Source organism: Rana temporaria, chromosome 10, assembly GCF_905171775.1.
Source record: "Rana temporaria chromosome 10, aRanTem1.1, whole genome shotgun sequence".
In the NCBI taxonomy this organism is placed as follows: Eukaryota; Metazoa; Chordata; class Amphibia; order Anura; family Ranidae; genus Rana; species Rana temporaria.
In genome coordinates this window covers 119,912,431-119,937,455 of record NC_053498.1, presented here as the reverse complement: position 1 = coordinate 119,937,455, position 25,025 = coordinate 119,912,431, and the positions used below count along the sequence as shown (strand labels likewise).

At 45.8% G+C, this 25,025-nt stretch overlaps 1 protein-coding gene across 1 annotated transcript; it reads right to left on the bottom strand.

Annotated features, from left to right (window-relative positions):
- Nucleotides 1-10,446: 10,446 nt before the first annotated feature.
- Nucleotides 10,447-24,593, bottom strand: LOC120915532 (nicotinamide N-methyltransferase-like). The gene is made up of 3 exons (XM_040326106.1): nucleotides 24,386-24,593; nucleotides 16,643-16,850; nucleotides 10,447-11,144 (listed from the first exon to the last, which is right to left on the bottom strand). Exons 1-3 carry the CDS (start codon nucleotides 24,534-24,536, stop codon nucleotides 10,715-10,717), a joined length of 789 nt encoding a protein of 262 aa, XP_040182040.1. The 5' UTR covers nucleotides 24,537-24,593; the 3' UTR covers nucleotides 10,447-10,714.
- Nucleotides 24,594-25,025: the final 432 nt, after the last annotated feature.

Below are 25,025 nucleotides of genomic sequence, written 5' to 3'. Positions count from 1 at the left end.
GTGACTGTGTTGTTGTTTCTTTTATAGGTAGAAGAGGTTTGATCTTGTCAAACAAAAATTTGAAGTATAGAATATAAGTTTTTTTCGGTGCCCAAAATGTCTTGTGTGTTTTGTTTACACAATGTTCAAAATTATTATGCAAATTCTATTTCAGTGTCACAAAGATCAAATAGTTTGTTTTTCAGTTTAACTCATGCATGGCATTGTGTCTCAGGGTTCTTTTGATCACTGAAAACAATCTCGGACACCTGTGATAATTAGATTGCCAGGTGAGCCCAATTAAAGGAAAAACTACTAAAGGAGGGAGTTCCGCATTATTAAGCAAAGCCCCATTTTCAAGCAATATGGGGAAGAAAAAGGATCTCTCTGCTCCCGAAAAGAGTGAAATAGTTCAATGCCTTGGACGAGGTATGAAAACATTAAATATTTCACGAAGACTTAAGCGTGATCATCGCATTATTAAGAGATTTGTGGCCAATTCAGAGCACAGACGGGTTTCATGCAAAAACACCATTACATAGCAGCAAACAGATATTTGAAGCTGCTGGTGCCTCTGGAGTGCCACGGACATCAAGGTGTAGAGTCCTCCAGAGTCTTGGAACTGTGCATAAACCTTCCATTCGGCCTCCACTAACCAATGCTCACAAGCAGTAACGGCTGCATTGGGCAGAAAAATACATGAAGACTAATTTTCAAACAGCCCTGTTCAGTGATGAGTGCCGTGCAACCCTGGATGGTCCAGATGGTTGGAGTACTGGATGGTTGGTGGACGGCCACCCTGTTCCAATAAGGCTGCAACGTCAGCAAGGCAGTGGTGGAGTTATGTTTTGGGCCGGAATCATGGGAAGAGAGCTGGTTGGCCCCTTTAGGGTCCCCGAAGGTATAAAGATGACCTCTGCAAAGTATGTGGAGTTCCTAACTGAACACTTCCTTCCCTGGTACAGAAGGAAGAACTATGCTTTCCGTAATAAAATCATCTCATGCTGTAAAGAATACCTCTGCATTAATGACTGCTATGGGGATCCTATTGAGAACCTTTGGAGCATCCTCAAGCAAAAGTTCTATGAGGGTGGGAGGCAGCTATGGGAGGCTATTCTGATATCTTGCAAACAAATTCAAGCAAAAACTGTCCAAAAACTCCCAAGTTCAATGGATGCAAGACGTGAAGCTGCTGTCAAATAAGGGGTCCTATGTTATGTAGCGCTACCCCCGAAGGAGCCGCTGGTTGATTTGGGATCTACTCTTTTTGGCTCAGCTCATCCCTATTAACTAGCTCGAACCCTCCCTTGACACATCAGAAGCCTGGTGGTTGAGATATTGTGACCTCTGTTGAACTGGGGTCACAATAGCAGTAATAATACAACAATAGAATTACCTGCTATTAAGGGTGGTTCCTCCAGGCAAGAAAATACACTCTACACAGTGAATATATTTAAATGAAAAAGAATAAGTTTACTTTGTGGAAACTTGAGGGAACAGGCATAGGTTTTAATTGTGGACACAATTGATAAACAATGACTCACTATGATTCGCAAGGGCTCTTGCAGGAATCAGCAATTAATGACAGTAAGGAAAAACTTAGCTAGGGATGGTACCACTCATTTAAACTAAGGTAGACAGTCTATGCTCGCGAGCGCCCTCTAGCGGGCAGTCCTACAGAACAATTAATGATCACGTCGCGGCCGGTTGGTGCACATAAGAAATTGTAATCCAAGGTGGCAATTAATGAGGGAACTTAAACAACAGGATGTCTGGAACAGCGAACGTTGGTGAGCTGACACTCGTCAGTGTCAGTCACTTCTATGAACACTCAAACAGTTAACTGGGCCTCTACGTTTTGGGTTGAGGCCGAGAACGTGTCTCCGGCCTGTGGGGTGGCTCTAGGTGTCTGTGTAAACAGAGAGTCAGAAGTTGAGCAAGTGCTCTCTCATCCGACAGGCTGATCCGCCTGAATTCTCCTCAGGAGGCGCGCTGGTGAATCACCGCTCCACAGCACAAAGATCCCAGACGAGGGTGCTCCACTGGTTCAACTGACAGCTGGATTGCCTCTACGATCCCGGGTACATGGGCTGGATGCTGGAGTCTTGCTTCCTTCCAGACGGCTGGTCTCTCGGTAGATTTAGGCCTAGGCTTCTGGCCTAACCGTACGACTGTACACTGTCAGCAGCTCCGCAGAGAAGAGAAGTGCAGGTCCCGAGAGAGCGAAATCAGCCGCGCCCTTTCTTTAAGTAACCTCCCCCATAAGTCTGTGCCACATGTTCAAATAACACAGGGCATTGTGGGAAGTGTAGTCTGTTTCTCCTAAGAGTCAATGGAGTCCATATCTCCTGCTACTTGCAATCCCACAATGCATAACTCCTTAAAGGTAACTTGCATACTTACAATGGTGTGGATAAAGTTCCAGCGGGGATAACCTGTCGTAAGGTTCTGACAGGATGACCCCCCTACAAACTCAACCCACCTGAAATCTTTGGTCCCCAAAGAGGACAAAAGTATGGATTCCGATACTGGCTTTCACAATACAAGCGGAGAAATAGGTTGTTAGAACATGCAAGGTAATAAATTCTGGGCATCATTTCTTACTCTGTTCAAAGCTAAACAACTCATTGACTGGCATAAATTGGACAGCGGAACCTCCCACCAATCGTTGGGGGTGGGCAGGCTGTCCTATCCATTATTTACTAACACTAGGGTGCTAGATTCAGATGTGTCAGGGGGTGAGCAGGGGTTGACCTCCACTAAAGTGGCAGTTGGAGGATCACTCAAAACATTAGGGCCCGGATTCAGAAAGGACTTACAACGGCGTATCTCCAGATATGCTGTCGTAAGTCCAAATGTGCGCCGTCGTATCTATGCGCTTATTCAGGAACTGAGATACGCCTGAATTTTGCAAGATACGACCGACGTAAGTCGTACGTGAATGGGGCTAGGCATAGGTTACGTTTACGTCTTATGAATGGAGCCGGCGTATCTTAGGGAGTAAATTCAACATGATTATGAGCTGTTCGTTCGGCCATGCATTTACATGGGGTCACGCTTCATTATAATACAACACGCCCACCTACTTTGAATTAGGAGGGTTTACGCCAGCCGATTTACGTTACGCCGGCGCAACGTTGTCGGCGAGTGCTTTGTGAATACAGTACGAGCCTCTCCAAGTTACGTTGGAGTATCGCATATGAGATGCGCTACGCCCGCACAAAGATACGCTGATGTACGTAAATCTGGGCCTAGATTTTTTTGAGGTGAGGATGGCTTCTTCAGAACACTCTCCCAATTGGCTATAGGTCAGTCTCTTTGGAGGATGGAGGATGGATGACTCTTCTTTCCTATGGTTCTTCTGGCATTAAGGAGTTAGGAAGAACCGGGTCTATTTCAATTTTCTGAGGGGCAGCATCATCCTCGGTTTCCGACACACCAGATTCCTCATCTCCTGGTTCATCTAAATCTCTGTTTGGTGGGCTTGGGGCCTCCATGAGATCTTCGGCCGAGTACAGATCAATATCGTCTTCAAGATCTTCATTAAGCACATTCTGAGGTATGAATTCAGGGGCCTCTGGCCGAAGTGTTCCACTACTGGTTGCTTCAGATGAGGGCAGGAACGAAGCATTGGGTTCTGATTCTTGAGAAGACCATAACCACTCTCACCCTATCCATTCATCTGAGGACTCATCATCCTCTGGGTCTGGATGCAAGGTTTGACATCTAGTGATCAGCCCAGAGGGCTTGGATGTGGAGGGTAAATCCAGAGAGTTAGAGATCGGGGGTAGGCGAACAGCCTCAGTGAGAGGCAGAAGGTGGTTCCTGTGCCAGGTCTTTAGGGGGCCCACACTTCCTTCAGGTCTGACTTGATACACGGGAAGGTTTGGAAGTTGTTTACAGATGATGTAAGGCTAGGACTTCCAGCGATCAGCCAGTTTGTGTTTTCCTGGAATGCCGAGGTTTCTTAGCAGAACTCGGTCCCCTGGCTGCAGATCCTGGATCCGGACTTTCAAGTCAAAGTTCCTTTTGTTTCTTTGTTCCCGTTGCTCAGAACTAGCATGTGCCTTTTCATAGGCCATTTTCAGGCTCCTTCTCAGGCGATCTACATAGCCTTTATGGGAGGCTACGGAAGTGTGATCTGATGATAGCCCTAAAGCCAAATCGACTGGTAATCGAGCCTCTCGCCCGAACATCAACCGGTACGGTATGGAAATGAATTTCAAATACTCCCGTAGTGCAGTTTCAATATTTTGTTTATATATTAGGTTTTTGAGCAAAAAGTCTGTAAGCAGCCATGTGGCGTCACACTTTTTAGGTATTGTAGATGATATGGTATTGAAGACTGCACTGTGGTCAGACCATGGGATGGGTAGAATTTTGAAGATTAATATTTCCGGCGTCATACCTATGGGCAGAAAGATACAGTCTATTCTTGAGAACGACCGACAGGGATAAGAATAGTGTGTATATTGCCTCTTAGTTGGATTCATTTCGTGCCAGGAGTCGACTAGATTGTATTTTGCGAGTAGTTTAGAAAAAGATTGCTTATCTGCCTTTTGGGATTGTGGGATGGGTGATTTGTCCAGAAAGGGCAAGACGGTCTGATTGGAATCTCCCGCTAATATCACAGTACCTATTTTATGGGAATCGACGACGTAATAGGTGAGATAGGAAAGAGTTGGGTTTCTTATTGGGAGCATAATATGACACAATGGTGATTTCGGAGTCTAATAGATGCCCTGTAGGAATCAGATACCTGCCTTCTGGGTCCTTGATCTCTTTTGTAATTGAAAAAGGGGTACTACTGTGAAATGCTATGAGCACACCCCGTGTCTTTGTAGAGGCCGAGGCCGTATAAACTTGTGGGTAGGACCTACTAAAGAATTTGGGTGTGGACAGTGGTGTGAAATGCGTTTCTTGGAGGCATATGACATGTGCTTTTTTTGAACTAAAGGTGCGAAAGGCTTTGGTGCGTTTTTGTGGGATATTTAAACCCTGAACATTAAGGGAGAGTATGTTTATCGGGCCATGATAATATGAAAATGTTAGATCTAATGTTGCCCAGACATGGAGTAACTAAAGAGGAAACCACCTTCAAGTCATAAGGAGAAAATTAAGTTAAGGGGGGAAAAAGGAAAAAAAGGAAGACTCAGGGAGGAAGTACAATTTAAATAATATATTTTCAAAAGAAAGCAGAAAACATATAAGTTCATGACCTTTCCATTGAGGGGAGAAAACATCTCCCTCCAAGGGCACAAGAGCTACTGTCAACCATCCACTGGGTTACTGGGCGGCTGAGGGTAGCAAGGGGAGGCACAAGAGAACAGTCCCGCGGAACTCAGGGAGCCAACCAATTAAATTACATTTTAACAAACTTCAAGTAGAATTAAAAACATAAAAACATATACCAGACAGTAACGAACGCTTACTAACTGGGGGCTAGTGGGGTACATACCATACTCATGAGGCCGAAAATCGGGAAAAGTCAAGCCTGTAGGGTTAAGGATGTCCACTAGTCATTCAGTAGGCTAAATGATAAATAGTTGATTACACTCAAAAATTTAATTTAGACCCGACCAAAACCTGGAAATAAGATATTGGTTATTAACAGTGTACTAATTACTATATAGTCTGTATTGCAAAGAATAACAGGTTAGGCCTGGTAAAAATAAAAAAAATACAAAAGAAAAGAGGGAAACTTGAGAATAGTCACTGCAACAATAACTTATGTGTAACTGAAATGGGAAAGTCACCAAGTTAGTCATATAAAGGCCAGAACAAGACCAACAAGGTTAAGTAGATTACCCCCCAAAAAAAGGGGGGAATAAAGGGAATAAGCACATTTTGTGACCCTGTTCAGTCCATTGAGTCACTTGGATCTGGAACAGGTGACGATTTGCGAAGTCTTTTGTTGGGACTATGGTTCCCACTTTCTCTGGAGGCAGAAGAGGAAGTATATTTATCGTCGGTGAGCGTCAGAGGCGACATTGGCGGTGATCATCAGTCCTATATTCTGCAGAGTCGTTTGCAGTTCCATTGCGCTACGGCAGGTATATTTGCGATTTTGGTAGGAGAATCTCACAGAGAAGGGGAAATCCCACTGGTAGATGATAGTATTGCGTTGCAATATTTGGAGGAGTGGTTTCAAAGCCCTTCTTTTGTTAATAGTTAGCTGTGATAAATCGGCAAAAAGTTGGTAATTATACCCTTGAAATTGCAATACGCGTTTATGTCTTGCTGAATTCAATAGTAGTTCTTTGGTCCGGTAGTAATGAAATTTACCGATAATATCACGTGGCGGGCCATCCGTTTTTTTTGGAGTGAGGGCTCTATGCACCCTATCCATTTCAAGTCGCTCCACCGGTATTCCCGGTTGCAGTTCCTGGAAAAGGGCTGTCATTGTGGCCTGTAAATCAATCACTGTTTCGGGGATTCCTCTAATGCGAATATTCTATCTTCTGGCGCGATTTTCGTAGTCCTCTAATCTCGTTTGTAGGGTCAAATTTTCCTCTTTAAGATTATCAATTTCTGAAGAGAAATCTGCTGTACATTTTTCCAAATCATTAGTTCTTAATTCAAGTGCTGAAGTACGCTGCCCTAGTTCCCTAATCTCCTTGATGAGGCCTTTAACCACTTAAGGACCGGACCAATATGCTGCCTAAAGACCCAAGGGGTTTTTACAGTTCGGGACTACGTCGCTTTAACAGACAATTGCGCGGTCGTGTGACGTGGCTCCCAAACAAAATTGGCATCCTTTTTTCCCCACAAATAGAGATTTCTTTTGGTGGTATTTGATCACCTCTGCGGTTTTTATTTTTTGCGCTATAAACAAAAATAGAGCGACAATTTTAAAAAAATGCAATATTTTTTACTTTTTGCTATAATAAATATCCCCCAAAAACATATATAACAATTTTTTTTCCCTCAGTTTAGGCCGATACGTATTCTTCTACCTATGTTTGGTAAAAAAAATTGCAATAATCGTTTATCGGTTGGTTTGCGCAAAATTTATAACGTTTACAAAATAGGGGATAGCTTTATTGCATTTTATTTTTTTTTATTTTTTTTACTACTAATGGCGGCGATCAGCGATTTTTTTCGTGACTGCGACATTATGGCGGACACTTCGGACAATTTTGACCCATTTTTGGGACCATTGTCAGTTTCACAGCAAAAAATGCATTTAAATTGCATTCTTTATTGTGAAAATGACAGTTGCAGTTTGGGAGTTAAACACAGGGGGCGCTGTAACATTTAGGGTTCACTTTGTGTGTGTTTACAACTGTAGGGGGGTGTGGCTGTAGGACTGACACCATCGATCGAGTCTCCCTAATAAAAGGGATCACTCAATCAATGCGCCGCCACAGTGAAGCACGGGGAAGCCGTGTTTACATACGGCTCTCCCCGTTCTTCAGCTCCGGGGAGCGATCGCGACGGGGCGGCTATAAACGAATAGCCGCGCCGTCGTCCCGGATCGCTCCCCGAGGCTTACCGACCGCCGCATGTACCGGGGGGGGTCCCGATAGGACCCTCGACCCACGTCAAGCAGAGGACGTACCGGTACGTACATGTGCCATTCTGCTGACGTATATGTACATGAGGAGGTCGGCAAGTGATTAATGATCTTTGGAGCAGCAGCTCTATTTGTTCCAATGTTATTTGTGGTGTTAATTCCCTCTGCAGAGTTTTATCAAATTTCTCTCTTTCTCCCACAGTATTCCCTGAGGGGAAATTAGGCTGAAATTGTTCCTTTAACTGGGCAGGAGCTTCACTGTGTGATGTCACAAGGGGTGCTGTCTGCTGTTTCAGCTTCCTCCCTGTCATCTCTGCATACGACGGCTTCAGCGCCATGACAGGGGCTCTGTATCACTGTGTGGCTGTGAGGGGACTCCTTCCCGCCGATTTTTGGCTTAAAAACTGCCCCAAAAACCTCCAAGGAATATACCTCTGTGAGGTAGGTGATTTCAGGTAGCCCCTGGGATACTTTTTGAATCGATTATCGGGTTATCTCACCCGTTATTAGGCTCCCCTGGTACGCGGTATACAGAGCTCTAGGCAGACAGCCTCTCTCCATTATGCTGTATTTTTTATTGTTTTCTGCAGATAATCCATTCTCTCAAATACTCCTGAAGAAGCGATAATTCCGCAAAACATGTTGAGAAGAACTGGCTAAATGTGTCCAAGATTACACCAACTGATCGTTAGCACTTCATAGCACCATTTATCAATATTGAGAGATATATCAATGTGATCTCTTCAGGTATGACCAATTGTTTATAATATTTTATAATTTTTGTAATAAAATATCCTGTTTTTAATCTATACAAAGTGTTGTTATGTCTCTGGTGGTACCATAAATATCCGTATTGCCGCAGTGCTCTTTTTCCCTATACAGTATTTTGGGATGTAAGTACCTCATTGCATTCTGTTTTTATGTAGATTTTACACAGCACCCCAACTTTTGACAGTTGTGGGTAGTATTCTAATAACGGAGTTCATAGGTATTCACTACCTAACCAGTAAGGATGGGCTAGCGGTTTTGGTTGAGCATGAGTTTGGCCCCGAACATCACCCACACAGTGTCAGTGAATAGGTTGTTAAGGTGCGGGCCGGGAAGCCTGCCACCTTGTCCTTAACAACAGATGAGTAATCAGCTGTTAGTGGGCTTCCCGGCAATAAAAAAAAAATATGGTGTGGGGGTCCATCCCCAATCCATACCAGACCCTTTGGAACCCCATGCCAAAAAAAAAATTGCGCCCCCCAAAATTCATACCAGACCCTTAGATCTGGTATGGATTTTGAGGGGAACCCCCACGCCATAACTGAAAAAAAAGGGTGTGTGTCCTCCCCCCCAAATCCATACCAGACCCTTATCTGAGCATGCAGTCTGCCAAGCCAGGAAGGGGGGTGAGCAAGCCCCCCTCTTGAACCCTACCAGGCTACATGCCCTCAACATAGGGGGTGCTTTGGGGCAGTTTGTCCCCATTTTGATGGGGACGTGGGCCTTTTCCCAACAACCCTGGGCGATGGTTGTGGAGGTCTGCGGGCGGGGGGCTTATAGTAATCTGGATGCCCCCTTTAACAAGGAGGCTCCCAGATCCCGCCCCCAAGTTCTTTAAATATTTTTTTAGAAAAACAGTGTCCCCCCATGTAGATTCATCATCAATCACAATGCCCTGTGCCCCATGCCCCGATGTGCTGTGCCTCAATGTAGTGTGCCCTGATGTGCTGTGATGGGCCCTGATGTGCTGTGCCCTGTACCCTGATGTGATGTGCCCTGTACGTGTTGTGCCCTGATGAGCCCGTGCCCTGATGTGCTGGGCTCTGTACCCTGATGTGCTGGGCTCTGTACCCTGATGTGCTGTGCCCTGTACCCTGATGTGCTGTACCCTGATGTGCTGTGCCCTGTACCCTGATGTGCTGTGCCCTGATGTGCTGTTCCCGGATGTGCTGAGCTCTGTACCGTGGCCTGATGTGCACTGTACCCTGATGTGTTGTGCCCTGGGCCGGTCTGGATGAAGGCCCCCTATGTGATGGTGTGTGTGTAGGGGGGGGGGGGCGCATTTGAAGGACCCGGCCTTGGGGTGGCAAAGGGAGTAAATCCGGGCCTGATTCTGAATGTTGATACATCAAGCTTATAGCCACCAACCAATTTCCGGATAGATAGAACACAATACCACTGTATGTAAAACGTTGTATGCATATAACATATGGTTCTGGTACAAAGCATGATGAGATTATTTACAAAACAAATAAAATGAAAATAAATAAATAATAATTTTAGGTAATTATATGAGGAGAAGCTACAAAAATGAATGAGCCAAATGGACAAAAAAAATAAATAAATGAACAGTAAAAAGAAAATCAATAAAAAAAAAAAACAGAGAAGCAAATAAGGGAAGAAAGGGTCAATGAAAATGAATTAGGGTTACTGAGAGTTAATAATGGGCTAAATAGTGGGTAAGTCAAGGTGTATAAACACCACAAATAAAAGTTCTGGAATCAGAATAGTTTTATTATTTTATTAGCTCAAAAATCAATCAAAGATGCTAACCCGTTTTCTAAAGTCTAAGGATGCGTTCTTCAGGGCTTCTGTATTTTTGGCAGCCTGCCTAGATATCAATGGCCCTGGTCTATTTGTGTCAGTGTAAAAAGTTGGTGTTTAGCTTGGAAGCAGGTTTGTGGTTGGTGATCTCTTTTTTCAGAGGACTGCCTCAACATTTGAGGTGCTCTACCAGTACATAGATGACTTGCTGATACAATTCTGGGTATTGTTAGCTACCTAAAGCTGGGTTCACATATCTGCGGTGCGGTTTGCAGTCCGGTGCCCTGTGTGTTTCTGTTCACCGGTTCAGGTGAGATTCAGGTGCGAAGTCGGTCACACTCACATGTTATACAAATTGAATGCGGTCCATTACTACCAATGGAAAACAACAGTTTTTTTATATGCACTACAACCCAGGATCACAGCATAATAAAATCTCATGAAAACTAGTTGCTATCATAATCTATGAAACTGTTCACATCAATGTGTTGTGGAAGAGGGCAGTGCATTTTGTTTTCCACAAATCCTGCTTTCTGCATCTTTTGTCAGTTTTTGGTATACATGGGGGGTTTGCTATACATGGGGGGTTATTTACGAAAGGCAAATCCACTTTTCACTACAAGTGCAAACTACAAGTGCAAAGTGCACTTGAAATTGCACTGAAAGTGCACTTGGAAGTGCAATTGCCTAAATCTTCTGTTCTTTATAAGCTGTACAGAACATAACTGAATCAAAATCAGACAGATCAGTCACAGCCTTTCTTCGGGAAACCTCCAAATGGGTGATAACAAACCCCTCATTACTGAGTATACTTCTCAAGTCACTTTCATTATACTTTACCATATGGAACTTCTCCCCCCCAACCATATAGAATGTGCAATTTAAAGCTCCATAAAACATAATGCGCCCGCCGGGTTTTAGAAGCTTTGAGAATTTCCTGAAGCTTCTCACAAATTCTTCAAGGTCTTTGCTGATGGTTTGCGGAATACAAAAGAACACAAGGCAGTCGGCTTGTGGTAGCCCAATTGGGTCTGTGAGATTTTCCTTGTTGAGATCGAATTTTACAACATGTGTAATTCCAGCCCTGAGTCTGACTTCCTTCTCCTCACATTGGTCACTGAAAGGAAGAAGCAAATCTCCTGTCACATAAAGCATTTAACTGATATTCTGAGAGGTATTGAGTATATTAGGTCTGAGCTAGTGAATACCGTTAACATTTCTGAGCTGTATAAGAGACTTTCAGATATCACTGGAAGAGGAGTGTCGACCATATCATAGAGATAAAGCACTTACAGCTAGCCACTAACCACCAATTCCCTTCACCGCTTTTTGCTGGGGATCATATGCTGCACACCCAAAAAAAAGATTCTTCTAGCAGTATTACATTTGATGTTAGTGGAGTATTAATGCATTATTAACACCTTCACACCAACCGTACGCAAATATGCAACCCCACTGGACTGGGCTTTTTCCCGTGGGGCCGCATATTTGCGTATCTCCCTTCGTACTGTAAGCGCGTTGCATGGCGCGCTCCCAGCACAGAGACCTGGGTCTCCCTGAGAGCCCGGACCCTGTTCTAATGATTGGGACTCGGAACGACCAATTCTGGGTCACCTGATCGCTGTGATAGCCTCTAAATTGGCTATCTATCAGTGTTTAGTCACTGTGAAGCCCGTCCCCGTGTTTTTTGTCTCTGTGAATTGACAAGAGAGATATATTGTATCGTTCTCTGTCCTTGCAGAGATAGAAAAAAAAGTGTGAAAAAAAAAAAATAACAAAAATACCTGGATCAAGGTTTGAACTACAGTAGGTCAGTGCCAGGGTTAGTGTGTTGGTCAAGGTCAGGGTCAGCATTTTTTGGACAGGATTTTTTTTAAATTAGTATCAGCGGAGCTGCGGTGGCTCAACGCGGTTGGCACTGCCTTGACAAGCCATTCACCTCTGCAGCTAGAGGTTCGGATCCCGGTCTCAGCTACATGTGAATTGAGTTTGGTGGTCTCAGCCCGACTCCCGGTGGGTGTGCTATGTGAGGTAAGCTTGCACTTAGTACGCCCACCCCCCTCCCGCAAAAACCACCACACTTACACGCACTCAAAATTGGGTTAACATGCATGCACTTTGACCAATGAATAGGTTGTTAAGGTGCGGGCCGGGAAGCCTGCCACCTTGTCCTTAACAACAGATGAGTTATCAGCTGTTAGTGGGCTTCCCGGCAATAAAAAAAAAATATGGTGTGGGGGTCCATCCCCAATCCATACCAGACCCTTTGGAACCCCATGCCAAAAAAAAAATTGCGCCCCCCAAAATTCATACCAGACCCTTAGATCTGGTATGGATTTTGAGGGGAATCCCCACGCCATAACTGAAAAAAAAAAGGGTGTGTGTCCTCCCCCCCAAATCCATACCAGACCCTTATCTGAGCATGCAGTCTGCCAAGCCAGGAAGGGGGGTGAGCGAGCCCCCCCTCTTGAACCCTACCAGGCTACATGCCCTCAACATAGGGGGTGCTTTGGGGCAGTTTGTCCCCATTTTGATGGGGATGTGGGCCTTTTCCCAACAACCCTGGGCGATGGTTGTGGAGATCTGCGGGCGGGGGGCTTATCGTAATCTGGATGCCCCCTTTAACAAGGAGGCTCCCAGATCCCCCCCCCCCCCCCAAGTTCTTTAAAACATTTTTTAGAAAAACAGTGTCCCCCCATGTAGATTCATCATCAATCACAATGCCCTGTGCCCCATGCCCCGATGTGCTGTGCCTCAATGTAGTGTGCCCTGATGTGCTGTGATGGGCCCTGATGTGCTGTGCCCTGTACCCTGATGTGATGTGCCCTGATGTGCCCGTGCCAAAATACCTGGATCAAGGTTTGAACTACAGTAGGTCAGTGCCAGGGTTAGTGTGTTGGTCAAGGTCAGGGTCAGCATTTTTTGGACAGGATTTTTTTTAAATTAGTATCAGCGGAGCTGCGGTGGCTCAACGCGGTTGGCACTGCGCTGACAAGCCATTCACCTCTGCAGCTAGAGGTTCGGATTCCGGTCTCAGCTACATGTGAATTGAGTTTGGTGGTCTCAGCCCGGCTCCCGGTGGGTGTGCTATGTGAGGTAAGCTTGCGCTTAGTACGCCCACCCCCCTCCCGCAAAAACCACCACACTTACACGCACTCGAAATTGGGTTAACATGCACGCACTTTGACCACGCGGTCTCTAAAAAGAGAGGCGAAGGACTAACGGGGCTGGTTGAGCGGGCTAGATCCTCTCACTCCCTTATAGGGAGTCACTCTGCCCCGTTGGGCTTCAAAGCGGAGCAGGTAGGGCGGGCTGTGTGGGAGGACCCCCTCACACACCCACCATTGCCACCCGGGGCATGGAGAAAGGTGGCAGATTGCCTCTGGGGGAGGCCTGCCTACTCCCAACTCCTGCAGTCCGGCTCCTCTCTCGAGTACACGCACAAAATAAAAAATAAAAAAATTAGTATCAGCGTCAGTCAGTGTGTTTTAGGTAGGTTTAGGTATTTTTTTTTAAAAAAAGCAAAATGCGTACTATTGTTTTTGGGCTGTCCTACGGGTAGAAACAACATACAATATACATATGATGTATTGCTGCGATCGTCAGGAGCAGGAGAATTTATTTTGGGTAGTTCTTTGGTGGTAGGTTATGGTAGTAACAAGAAATGCATAGTTAAATTAAAAAATATGTGTTTTTTTTACTATTTTTGGCTAGTTTTTCCTTTGACAATAATAATAATAATAATAATAAAAAAAATATCAGGAGATATTCATTAACATTTACCAGCAAATGAAAGTCCAATTTGTCCTAAAAAAACAACAAGGTATAATCACCTGAATGCACAAAGTATTGATTATATATACGGTTTTACTAACACATGTCAAAATTGCAAAAGAAGGCTTAGGCATTTAGATTTGTTTTATCCTAGGCGTGAAAGGCTTTTTATCCTACGTTAACATAACTTTTCCCCTCTTAATATTATAACCTGATTTTCAAATCTTCTCACAAGTTGAAAAGGCCAGGGCCGGATTAACAAGGGGGCTGATGGAGCTGCAGCTCCAGGCCCCTTTCTCTAGATAGGCCCATTTGCCCAAAAAAAAAAAAAATTCTGAAAAAAAAAATCGACTTTGGGGGGTTGTAGCTCGAAACCCTCACATTTGGGGGGTAGGCATGGGAAGACCTATCCCACAACTGGTTAAAATATGGGACGGCTATCATTTATGGTTCCAGAGATACAGGCCTGCTTGCACAGCCTGTCAGAAGCTACATTCAGAGCGGCCAATATAAATACAAGCTGACACACTGCAGCAAACTGATAGGATCACAGGCCTTATAATAATGATTTGTATATTACTCATGGTAATTAACCCCTTGCCACCCAGGCCAATTCTGACACTTCTCTACTACATGTAAAAATCATCATTTGTTTTTTGCTAGAAAATTACTCTATGGTGGTCTTTGTACTTTTTATGTTGCACGGTATAGAGCTGCACGATTCTGGCTAAAATGAGAATTGCAATTTTTTTGCTTAGAAGATAGATCACAATTCTCTCACGATTCTTGCGGCGTAACATCTTTCACATTAAAACAAAACAAAAAAACATGGGCTAACTTTACTGTTTTGTTTTTATCGTTTTTATTATTCATTGAAATGGGCAAATGCAGTGTGACATAACATATTGCAGCAATAGCCATTGTATTCCAGAGAGTCTCTGCTAAAATATATATAATGTTTGGCGGTTCCAAGTAATTTTCTAGCAAATAATATTACTTTTTAATTTAAGAAACAAGTGTTGGACTTTAAAGCGGGGGTTCACCCTATGAACGCAAAAAAATTTTTTTTTTCTTCTACCATAAAATCAGGCATTGTAGCGCGAGCTACAGTATGCCTGTCCCGATTTTTTTACCCCCGTACTCACCTTGTACTCGTACATCGAAGATACCGGGGAATGGGCGTGCCTATGGAGATGGAGGATGATTGACGGCCAGCTCTGGCGCGTCACGCTTCTCCGGAAATAGCCGAAATAGGCTTGGCTCTTCACGGCGCCTGCGCATAGCCTGTGCGCAGGCGCCGTGAAGAGCCGAGACCTACTCCGGCTGTCTTCGGGGAGAGTGACGTGCCAGGGCCGGCCGTCAATCATCCTCCCTCTCCATAGGCACGCCCATTCCCCGCGGGAGCCGAAATCTTTAATGTACAAGTACACAGTGAGTACGGGGGTAAAAAAATCGGGACAGGCATACTGTAGCTCGCGCTACAATGCCTGTCTTGATGGAAAAATGATGTAAGTGAGGGTGAACTACCGCTTTAAGTGGTTAAATTTAGTTACAATGTTTCATTTTGTTTACAAACTTCGCAGACTGCCCAGATTTGTTCTTTACACACAGAAGTGTATCCCTTTGATCTAAGAAGGAAGCATTAGTTACAATGTTTCCTGTTAAAAACTTGGCAGACTGCCCAGATATTTTCTTTTGATAGCTGAAAGTCTCTCCACTTGTTATATGAAAGAATCGTCAAACTCTGCATTGGAGATCGTCAGGGGGGTTGAATCGAGATCACGATTTTTTTAACGATTAATTGTGCAGCTCTAGCACGGTATTTGCGCAGCAATTCTTCAAACATGTTTAAAAAAAAAAAAATGTATTCATTAAAAAAAACACTAGTTAGTTAAGTAAGCACATTTTTTTCTGGTATCCCAAGCGATGCTTTACATTTTTTTTAGGTTACATGTTTAGAGTTACAGAGGAGGTCTAGTACTAGAATTATTGTTCTCGCTCTAACGATCGTGGCGTATGTAACCTGTGTGTATCTGGCTCTGATACTACCAGTGCCTAGCCAGCCTGTCCCCACACACCCTCTCACCTGCTGACCTGTGGATGGGGGAATCACTCCTGCAGTGTTATTGTGTTCTGCAAGTGCAACTCCTTTAATTTTGTGATTACTACTATGATGTATAGAGGAACATCGGGGATCTCAGCTACTCTGAATATAGCACTTATATAAAAAAGTGTCCCTGAAAATATTTTTTAAATGTTGGCAACTGTGCACTTAGGCACTGCCCAAGGACCACTGGGTCAGTAGGGGGCCCCATGAGAGGCTCCTGGGATCCTGTGATAATAAAGCGGTAGTAAACTTTCCTGACATTACTACTTTTTAGAGGCCCTGGGGTAGGTTATGCCACAATGTACAAGTATGCACAGCATATTGGCACATTAGTGTACACTTAAATTTTCAGACTGAGCCCTCCAGTGCTGCGCTGTGATGAATCAGGCGGGCCCGGGCGCTTACATCTTCACCCGGTCTTCCTTCTGGGTTCTGTGCCATTGGTCACTTGCCTTGGCTGGGCTGCGTTCATGTCATTCCCACGCATTTATTTATTATTTATAAAAGGCCCCACCAAAATCCTCAGCACCAGGCCCATGATGTTCTTAATCTGGCCCTGGAAAAGGCTAATTAAAAATACAATAATGAAATAATTATTAATATTATTATTAATTAAATACAAAAATTAAATTACAAATGTTTTAAAAAATAGGTCTGGTCCTCCTCCCAACACTTCTAGTTCATCACACCAGGTGTTCAGCCTCACTAGGAGAAAAAACTGGCAGATACTTCACCTCTTTCCTGCCAATTCTGTAGCAAGTGTAGTGGTGTGTGACCAATCAAATGCTCCGGTTCGGCTGTCTGTCCATTTTTTCACTTCTACAATACAGTGCTCAGTAGGCTTGAGAAGGATGATATCTCTGAAATATTCCTGCGCTGCATAAAGATGTTGTATCATGGGACCAATACTGATGTCAATCAACACGTCTCCCTTAAAGTCACCTGCAGTAAAAGATTCAAAATAACCTTCAAGGAGAGCTGTGGAATAGTCTCTATGTAATGCATTTGTTTCCTTTAAAGTGGTTTCATTGAGTTCATAAAAAGGCATAACAGATATATTCATTAAACAAAATATGACAAAAGGAATGAAGCTCGTTACAATTGAGAACACAATGGGGGTTATTTACGAAAGGCAAATGCACTTTGCACTACAAGTGCAAACTACAAGTGCAAAGCACACTTGAAATTGCACTGAATGTGCACTTGGAAGTGCAGTCGCTGTAAATCTGAGGGGTAGATCTGAAATGAGGGGAAGCTCTGCTAATTTTATTATCCAATCACGTGCAAGCTAAAATGCTGCTTTTTATTTTCCTTGCATGTCCCCCTCGGATCTACAGCGACTGTACTTCCAAGTGCACTTTCAGTGCAATTTCAAGTGCACGTTGCACGTGTATAGGTAGATTCAGGTAGATAGGCGCATATTTGGGCCGGCGTAACACACCATATATGCGCTATGCCGGCATAAGCCGGAGAGCAAAGTTGATGATTCACAAAGCACTTGCTCGCCAATGTGCGCCGGCCGAACCTAAACTTGGAGGCTTAAGCCAGGGTAAGTGGGTGTGAACTTATGCAAATGATTGTGTGAGCGTGGTACAGTGGCTTACGCCCGGCCTAACTTCAACGGAGCATGCGCAGTGATGTCTAAGCCAGAGAGCTTTCTTGTGCGCATGCGCGCATCTAGGTTGGCCGAACTTCCCGTTGTACGCCGGCCTATTGACTTGCGTTGAGCGCATAAATTCGCCCAGACATGCGTCCGTCCGACGCAAAATTACATCCTGCTTCCCCCCCCCCCCCCCCTGAGCGTGGTAATTTTGCCCCCGGCTTGTTTTTTTTTTCTGTCTGATGGCTGCTCCTGTCAGCAAGAGAAACATTTTTTATACTGCCCAGGAGAGGGCTATCATCATCTCTGGGATGGAGGAGTTTGATGAGTTCCTCCATGGACCTGAAAGTCAAAATACCACCCGTGCCAGGAAGCAGGAGATCCTGGACACCATAGCCACTAGGGTCAATGCCCTTGGCAATGTCCCCCGCATTGCAAAGAACATCTCAAAAAAAATCAACGACATGCGGCTTTGTGTGCGGGAGAAACTGGCCAAAATAAACAAACACCGGACTGGCACTGGGGGTGGACCACCCTGTGATGTTGACTGACCCCAGAGGATGAGAGGATCGCCTGGTGTCTGCATAGGGAGCAGGTGGAGGGAGTAGAGGGGTTTGATTCCCGGGAAGAGGTCTTGAGGACAGGTAAGTGTGTTTTATATTTCCTATCTGGTGTGTAGCATGTGTGGGTGGGGGAAGGGAACATGTGACAAGTGTGTGGGTCCTCCAACATGTGACTGCTTTGTGTCATCCACAGATGTGCAGAAGGGGGCGGGCACATCTGGTGTCGGTGGCCATCCTACTACATCGTCCGAGGAGCCTCAGGAAGACCCCCAAGATGCTGTGGTGGTGGGGACTGTCCACACCTCTCCTATTGAGGTGGTGTTGGATGATTCAGTGGACCTTGGCCAGATTGGTCTTATCATTGAGGAGTCCATTTTGATGGTTGGGCCCTCTAACACCTCCACCCCCATGATAGGAAGCCCCTCTGCATCACCCACCAGCAGGGGAACCACCTCAAGGGGCTCCCCATACAACCGCTCAGTCGCCTCTTCTGGCCCCAGGAAGGTGACCAGGAAGACGAGGGGTGTAGCGGTGGATGTACAGGACCAGATTGCCCAGGATCAAAGCCAGCAGACCTGGCATATGGGGGATATCGCCGGGCATCTCCAGAAGATGGCTGAGAATGCTGGACAACTAAGGGAGGCAGTGCAGGAGTTGAGCTGCAACAGCTCTGCAGTAGCCACCTGTGTAGTTGACCTGCAGGCCACCACTGCCAACCTGGTCACCAAGGTGGATTGCCTTATTGAGGCTGTTAAGGCAAATACCACTGCCGTACAGGAGGAGGGGAGACGGAGGCATCGGACTGAGAGGGCAAACCTCACCCGCCAGCTGAGGATGCAGGCCCAGACAAACCAGTTCCTCAGCCGGATAGCCGTTGCCTTGGAGGCCAGCAGCCGTCACCTGCCAGGACTGGGCCACCTGTGGATGAGCCCCCTCCAGATCTAACAGCCCCCCCCCCACCATAGGCTCCCTATAGGCAGCTGAGGAGCCAAACAGCTGGCACCAGGCGCAGCCAGCGGAAGGCAGAATAAATGTTTTTTTTTTGTGTTTTCTGCTCAGGTGATGAGCTTGTTTTATTTTTGTTCTGCTCAGGTGATGAGTTCCTTTGATTTGTGCCAGCACACGTGAGGAGTGCTGCTACAGTGTGACTGGTGTGTGAATGGGGGGGGGGGTGTCACTCCTGCTGGCAAAGGGGTGTCACCCTCTGCCGTGTGAAAGGTGTATGAATGTACAGTGACATAATTGGAGCCTTGGCGTGGCGTTGCTGCTCCAAAGTCCCGTGTGGTGTACTTTGGTCTAATCCAATTCGATGAGGATGTGATGTGTCTGTGCTAGGGACCACAGTGGTGTGCATGCATGCATTCTCATTGTGCCATGATTAATGTGTGTTTTTAACGTGAAAAGATGTGGTGGTTTGTGACATCCCAGACAAGACTCCACTTGTACACTGAAAGGAGCCACTGGCAAGGAAATGCAGTGTTGCTAATACCTTGACCAGTGGCTGCACTATGTGCACGATGTGTCTTGCTGGTGATGTCATCATGCAGGATTGTGGCTAAATCCTGGATGGCATCAGTGCTGAATCTGAACATGCGATACACCTCCGATTCACCCATGTCAAAGATGTTCATGCGCGTGCGGTATATCCGCTCCCGTGCCCTCCTACGAGTCCGTGGACTCATTAGTAGTGCAAGGAGCACGCCTGCCCCTGGCATGTTGGCACACAGATGTGTTGTCCTGCAAGTGTGGGTGCTCGGCTTGCTCAGCTCGTCCGTAACGGTGCTGCTGTAGCTGCTCTCCAGCTGACCTGTGTCCGTCTGGTGCAAAGTTATTCCACCTTTTTGATGGAATAACTTTAGGGCGGACGTAACACTTGCGCGCACTGGGCTTAGCCTACGTCGGGCGCACTTACATTCGCGAATCGGCGTATCTCCGTAATTTGCATATTTAAATAGGAAATCAATGCGAGCGGAAGATGCGTCGCGCCTAAATATGCGCCCAAGTTAGGCCGGCTTAGAAAAGTTGCGTCGGTTGGAGGACACCTATTTTCAGGCGTATCTTGTTCTGTGGGTAAGGAACAAAAGCGCGCCGGCGCATATTTACACCTACGCCGCATATCTGTAGATAAGCCGGCCTAACTCTTACTGAATCTACCTAGTAGTTTGCACTTGTAGTGCAAAGTGGATTTGCCCTTCAGAAATAACCCCCTCTCTGTTATAAAAAGGTCTAACTAGAACAACTGAAATTAGTATAGGTAAGTTAAGAAAGAAAGTTATAGTCTGAAGGATCAAGAGCTTCAGAATAATAAGAAGGATTGGTGAAAATGTATTAACCACTTAAGACCCGGACCAAAATGCAGCTAAAGGACCTTGCCCCTTTTTGCGATTTGGCACTGCGCCGCTTTAACTGACAATTGCGCGGTCGTGCGACGTGGCTCCCAAACAAAATTGGCGTCCTTTTTTTCCCACAAATAGAGCTTTCTTTTGGTGGTATTTGATCACCTCTGCGGTTTTTATTTTTTGCGCTATAAACAAAAATAGAGCGTCAATTTTGAAAAAAATGCAATATTTTTTACTTTTTGCTATAATAAATATCCCCCAAAAATATATAAACAAAATTACAAAATGACAATTGCAGTTTGGGAGTTAACCACTAGGGGGCGCTGTTGGGGTTATGTGTTCCCTGAAGTGTGTTTACAACTGTAGGGGGGTGTGGCTGTAGGAGTGACGTCATCGATTGTGTCCCCCTATAAAAGGGTTGACACGATCGATGCAGCCGCCATAGTGAAGAACGGGGAAGTCGTGTTTACACACTGTTCTCCCCGTTCTTCAGCTCCGGGGACCGATCGCGGGACTCCACCGGCGATCGCGTCTGCGGGTCCCAAGTTCCCGGTCATGGAGCTTCGGACCGGGTCGCGGGAGGGTGCCGCGGGCGCACACCCACGACCCACGGCTGGGTACTAGTACAGGACGTACCTGTACGTATATGTGCCCAGCCGTGCCATTCTGCTGATGTATATGTGCAGGAGGCGGTCTTTAAGTGGTTAAAGTAAAGAAAAAGAGAGAGCAGAAAAGAGAAGAAAGGGGAGTCCATCGGGTTGACCCAAAAGCTATCACGAGTGTAGCGCCCCGTTACTTTCCGTAAAGGCACTACGCTAAAGTTAGTGGGAGAATGAGAGAGATAAGTTGCTCTCATTCTTAATTATGTCAAATTTGGCTGTCGCCAAATCTGGATTGTTCTGTGGGTCAGACTGCGTTCCAGGGATGCGGTACCATCTCTGGCCGACAGGTGGAGCCAGAGAGATCCAGGTGGAGCAGCTTTTCCTCAGCAGCCAATTAGGGGAGTTTTCCCTCGCGGGGCATGCTGGGGAGGAGTATTTCTGTGGCGGAAACCGTTGTTCTTTGTTCTTCGCGGGTTCCTGTTTCCGGATGCGGCACCCACCTTTAGGGTGTGCGCACATCGTGGGCCCCACCACTATGGCCTACCTGGCCTGGGGTCGCGCTCAACGTGGAGTTCCTGACTCTGGGCCCTCCTGGCCTGGAGTGACTGATGCTATCAAAGGGGCCCCAGTGACTTACTGGGTCCCCCTCTACTGAAGAGATCCCAGGCTGTATGCCGGTCGGTGGGGGATCGGCTTGAGGAGAACCCAGAGGCAGGTGATCCAAAAGGGCTTGAACGAACCATCGGGGATCTGGGTGACCGAACACTGACAGATAACCTCAGCACTGTCAGTCGGTGACCCCAAAGAGAAAGACTGGGAGGATTTGCTCTGCTGTTCACCATTTTCAGCATTGAGCCTGTGGCAGAGGCCTCATCTGAAATCTTATTTAAAATCAGAGCCAAGTCAGTGGTAGTGAATTGTCCTTCCCAGCAACTTTAAAGTGACGCTTCGGCTGCCAGGCTCGTGGCAGGAGTCTGTCCGGGGGCACTTCACCCACTCTGGCTGGAGTGGCAACGAATTGTACTATTGCTGAAAGCAGGATTGCTTTCCTTCTATCCAAGCCTGATACCACAATGTTCTCTTGCTTCATCAACCTTTTCTATCTACCTCAAGTTGATGTTGGTCATGTTGGGCCGAGAAATAAAGCATTCAGAAAACCTTATTCGCTGATTGGACATTCGTTTACTGCTCTACTCACAACTACCACCCCTAGACAACGATTAGAGGTAACTTAATTTGCCGATCCCAAAAACAACCAGCGGCTCCTGAGGGGGTAGCGCTACATGAGATATAATATGGTTATTCAAAAATCATCTACCATGGCAGGAGAACATTTTCGTCAAAGGTTGATGGTAAGTGGTATTTCACCCATGGGTGCCATAATTTTAGAATTTGGGGATCTGATCCTTTTCTATAGCCATCATTTTAGCATGAATCATGGAATTGTGCATCATACTTTCCGTCTCAGCTACCACCAATGAAGGAGATTTCCATGCTTTTGCTATCGTTTACTTTGCAGCTGTAAGGAGCTGAACGAAAAGTTTGAATTGGGTGTGCGTTATGCACTCCGGTTTCAAGTTGAGTATTGCAGTAGTTAGGTTAAGATGTAGCTTTAATGCAAACATTCTGGAAGCCAATTCAAACATTTCCTCCCAGAAGGTCTGAACTATTGGACAAGTCCACCAAATATGTAGGTAAGTGCCCAACTCCGAACAGCCCCGAAAACAAATATGCAATGCATTTGAATTCAGCACAGTTAAAGCACAACTGTGTTACATCTAAATATGAATATAGGCCATTCAAGAAGAGAGCATATTTTTTATAGGTCAGTTTAATAAAAACTAATATTTCAGTTATTGGTGGGTGTCAGAGAGTTAAAGCGGAGTTCCACCCCAAGTTAAAGCGGTAGTAAAGTAAATTCCTTGTGCCAGTGCCGCTTACCACGGCCGGCTCCGCAGCCATCCGGCCAGCCTCCTATTGAGCTCTGGATGGAGGAAATGTGACCGTAAAGGGGGAGGAGCTGCAGCAGACCCCTTCTGCCTGATGTCATATAAGAGCCTGGACTGCCAGAAAGGTAAGTAACACTATGCCAGCCTGCCAATGTGTTTTTTTGTATCCTGCCTGCCAATGTTTATTTATTTTGTATACTGCCTGCCCATGTTTATTTATTTGTCATTTTTTGTATACTGCCTGCCAATGTTTGAAACTATTCATGATGAAAGCTTGCTTTGGTCAGTCTCTCTTAGTGACCCCTTTCACACTGAGACGGTGGGGGCATTTGCGATAAATCGCTGCTAGTTTTAGCCGAGATTTACTGCTGTTATAGAGGCGCTTTGGTGCATCTAACAGGGTGCTTTTAACCCCCCAGAAGGGGGTAGATGGACCCCTTTCACACCTAGACCGGCATTTGCCTAGTGGGCCAGGGCTTCCGGGCTGCATGTCCTAAGAAGAGCAGCCTGTTGATGACCAGGCCACACAGCAGGAGATAAGCAGTGACTGCATTTTGGACAGGGCTAACACAGACCGCGGCCACCGCTTACCTCCCACTATGCGGCCGTGCCTGAAGCAGGGCCGGAGCCAACAAACTAGGATGTGCAGAAGAAGGCGGGAGAGAAGAACCTGCAGGGGACAGACACCTCCTGGGCCATCCGCTGGAGATATACCTGCACTCGGGACAATGGCAGCCTCTCACTGGTACAATGTGACAGCTGCACAGGGAGGAAGGTTAGTGCACTGAACTGATCCAGTGTGTTAAGTGGGGTGAATTGGGACTGTCTCTTTGCTGGACTGAGGCTGTCTCTTTGATGGTCTGGGCATGTCTCTTTTCTGGTCTGAGGCTGTCTCTCAGGATAAATATCCCATCACAATCACCCATGTGAATGCTCGCCCCCCCCCCCATCCCCACCTCCTCCCCCCAGGGGTCCAGTCTAAAATGCCTGGGCCTATTTTTTGTCCCAGTCCGGGCCTGGTAGCCAGTGATGACACTGGTGCATGCACATTACACTCTGAAAGGACAGTGCTGTCCATTCAGAGCTCTGTGCTGAGACCGTGACTTCTGTGCGCATCATCGCGGCTCAGCCATTCAAGCGGACAGAGTCCATAAACCCAGAAAGAAGATCCCTTTGTGAAGATGGAAGCCCTGGCAGCAGTGACATTGTGCCACTAGAGGGCTTTTTGATTTTCCTAAAGAATGGATCAGCAGAAATTCTACTTTGTCTCTACCTGGTTATCTAAATATATGATTATTTCACTCTCCTTTTCAGTCATATCTTCACTTGTATAAGACCATTCTGCAAATCAATAGTTATGCTTAATTTCTCCTAATAAATACTTCATGCACAATAAATTTATTATCAAAAAGAGCTTTACCTACCTGAGGAAAATGCGTTGCAAAATTTCTCCATAGGATACCTTAAAGCCTCATGAGCAAAGGGCATTTCTGGTTTACTGGAACAGTACGTGTCTAGGTAATTCCGGGAGTGGAAGCCGTGTACATGGTAGAGTTTATGAGACCCAGGCTCCATCCTGTAATATTGTTATCTCCACCAAAGAAATCTTCCACTGTGTATCTTATCTTCTGATCTGTGGGATAAATTCATCTTTTTAAATATTAATATGACTTCATTAGAATATCACCCAATATTAGTACATTGTGACTTAAGTCATCATGCTTTGTTAGCAGAGACTCAGGTGACTGCATTGTGATCAGCCAGAGGCGGCTCTAGGCTTTGTGAGGCCTTAGGCAAAATTTTGACACAAGGCCCCACTCACGCCCATAATGGATAAAAAAATTAAAGTAAGTAAAACACAGGCGATCAGCACTACTTCCAGGGCACCCTCCTCATCCATCGGACATATGCAGCCAATACAACATCTGGGATCAAGCAAGGTGACAACCCCTCTAGGATTTTCCCCTGTGCATTGGGAGAATGGGAAGGGGGTGCCACTGAATCATTCCACATCCACAGAGGAGGGAGAGTGGGGGGATCCCAGTGCAGAGAGAGAGAGAGAGA

What these genes read in the sequence shown, in the direction of transcription:
- LOC120915532 (XM_040326106.1), bottom strand. Translation starts at nt 24,536, where the DNA reads ATGGAGCCTGGGTCTCATAAACTCTACCATGTACACGGCTTCCACTCC. An exon ending in TTGCAACGCATTTTCCTCAG is followed by an intron (nt 16,851 to 24,385) that starts GTAGGTAAAGCT and finishes CTTTTACTGCAG; the next exon opens with GTGACTTTAAGGGAGACGTG. An exon ending in ACAGAATTGGCAGGAAAGAG is followed by an intron (nt 11,145 to 16,642) that starts GTGAAGTATCTG and finishes TCTTCCTTTCAG; the next exon opens with TGACCAATGTGAGGAGAAGG.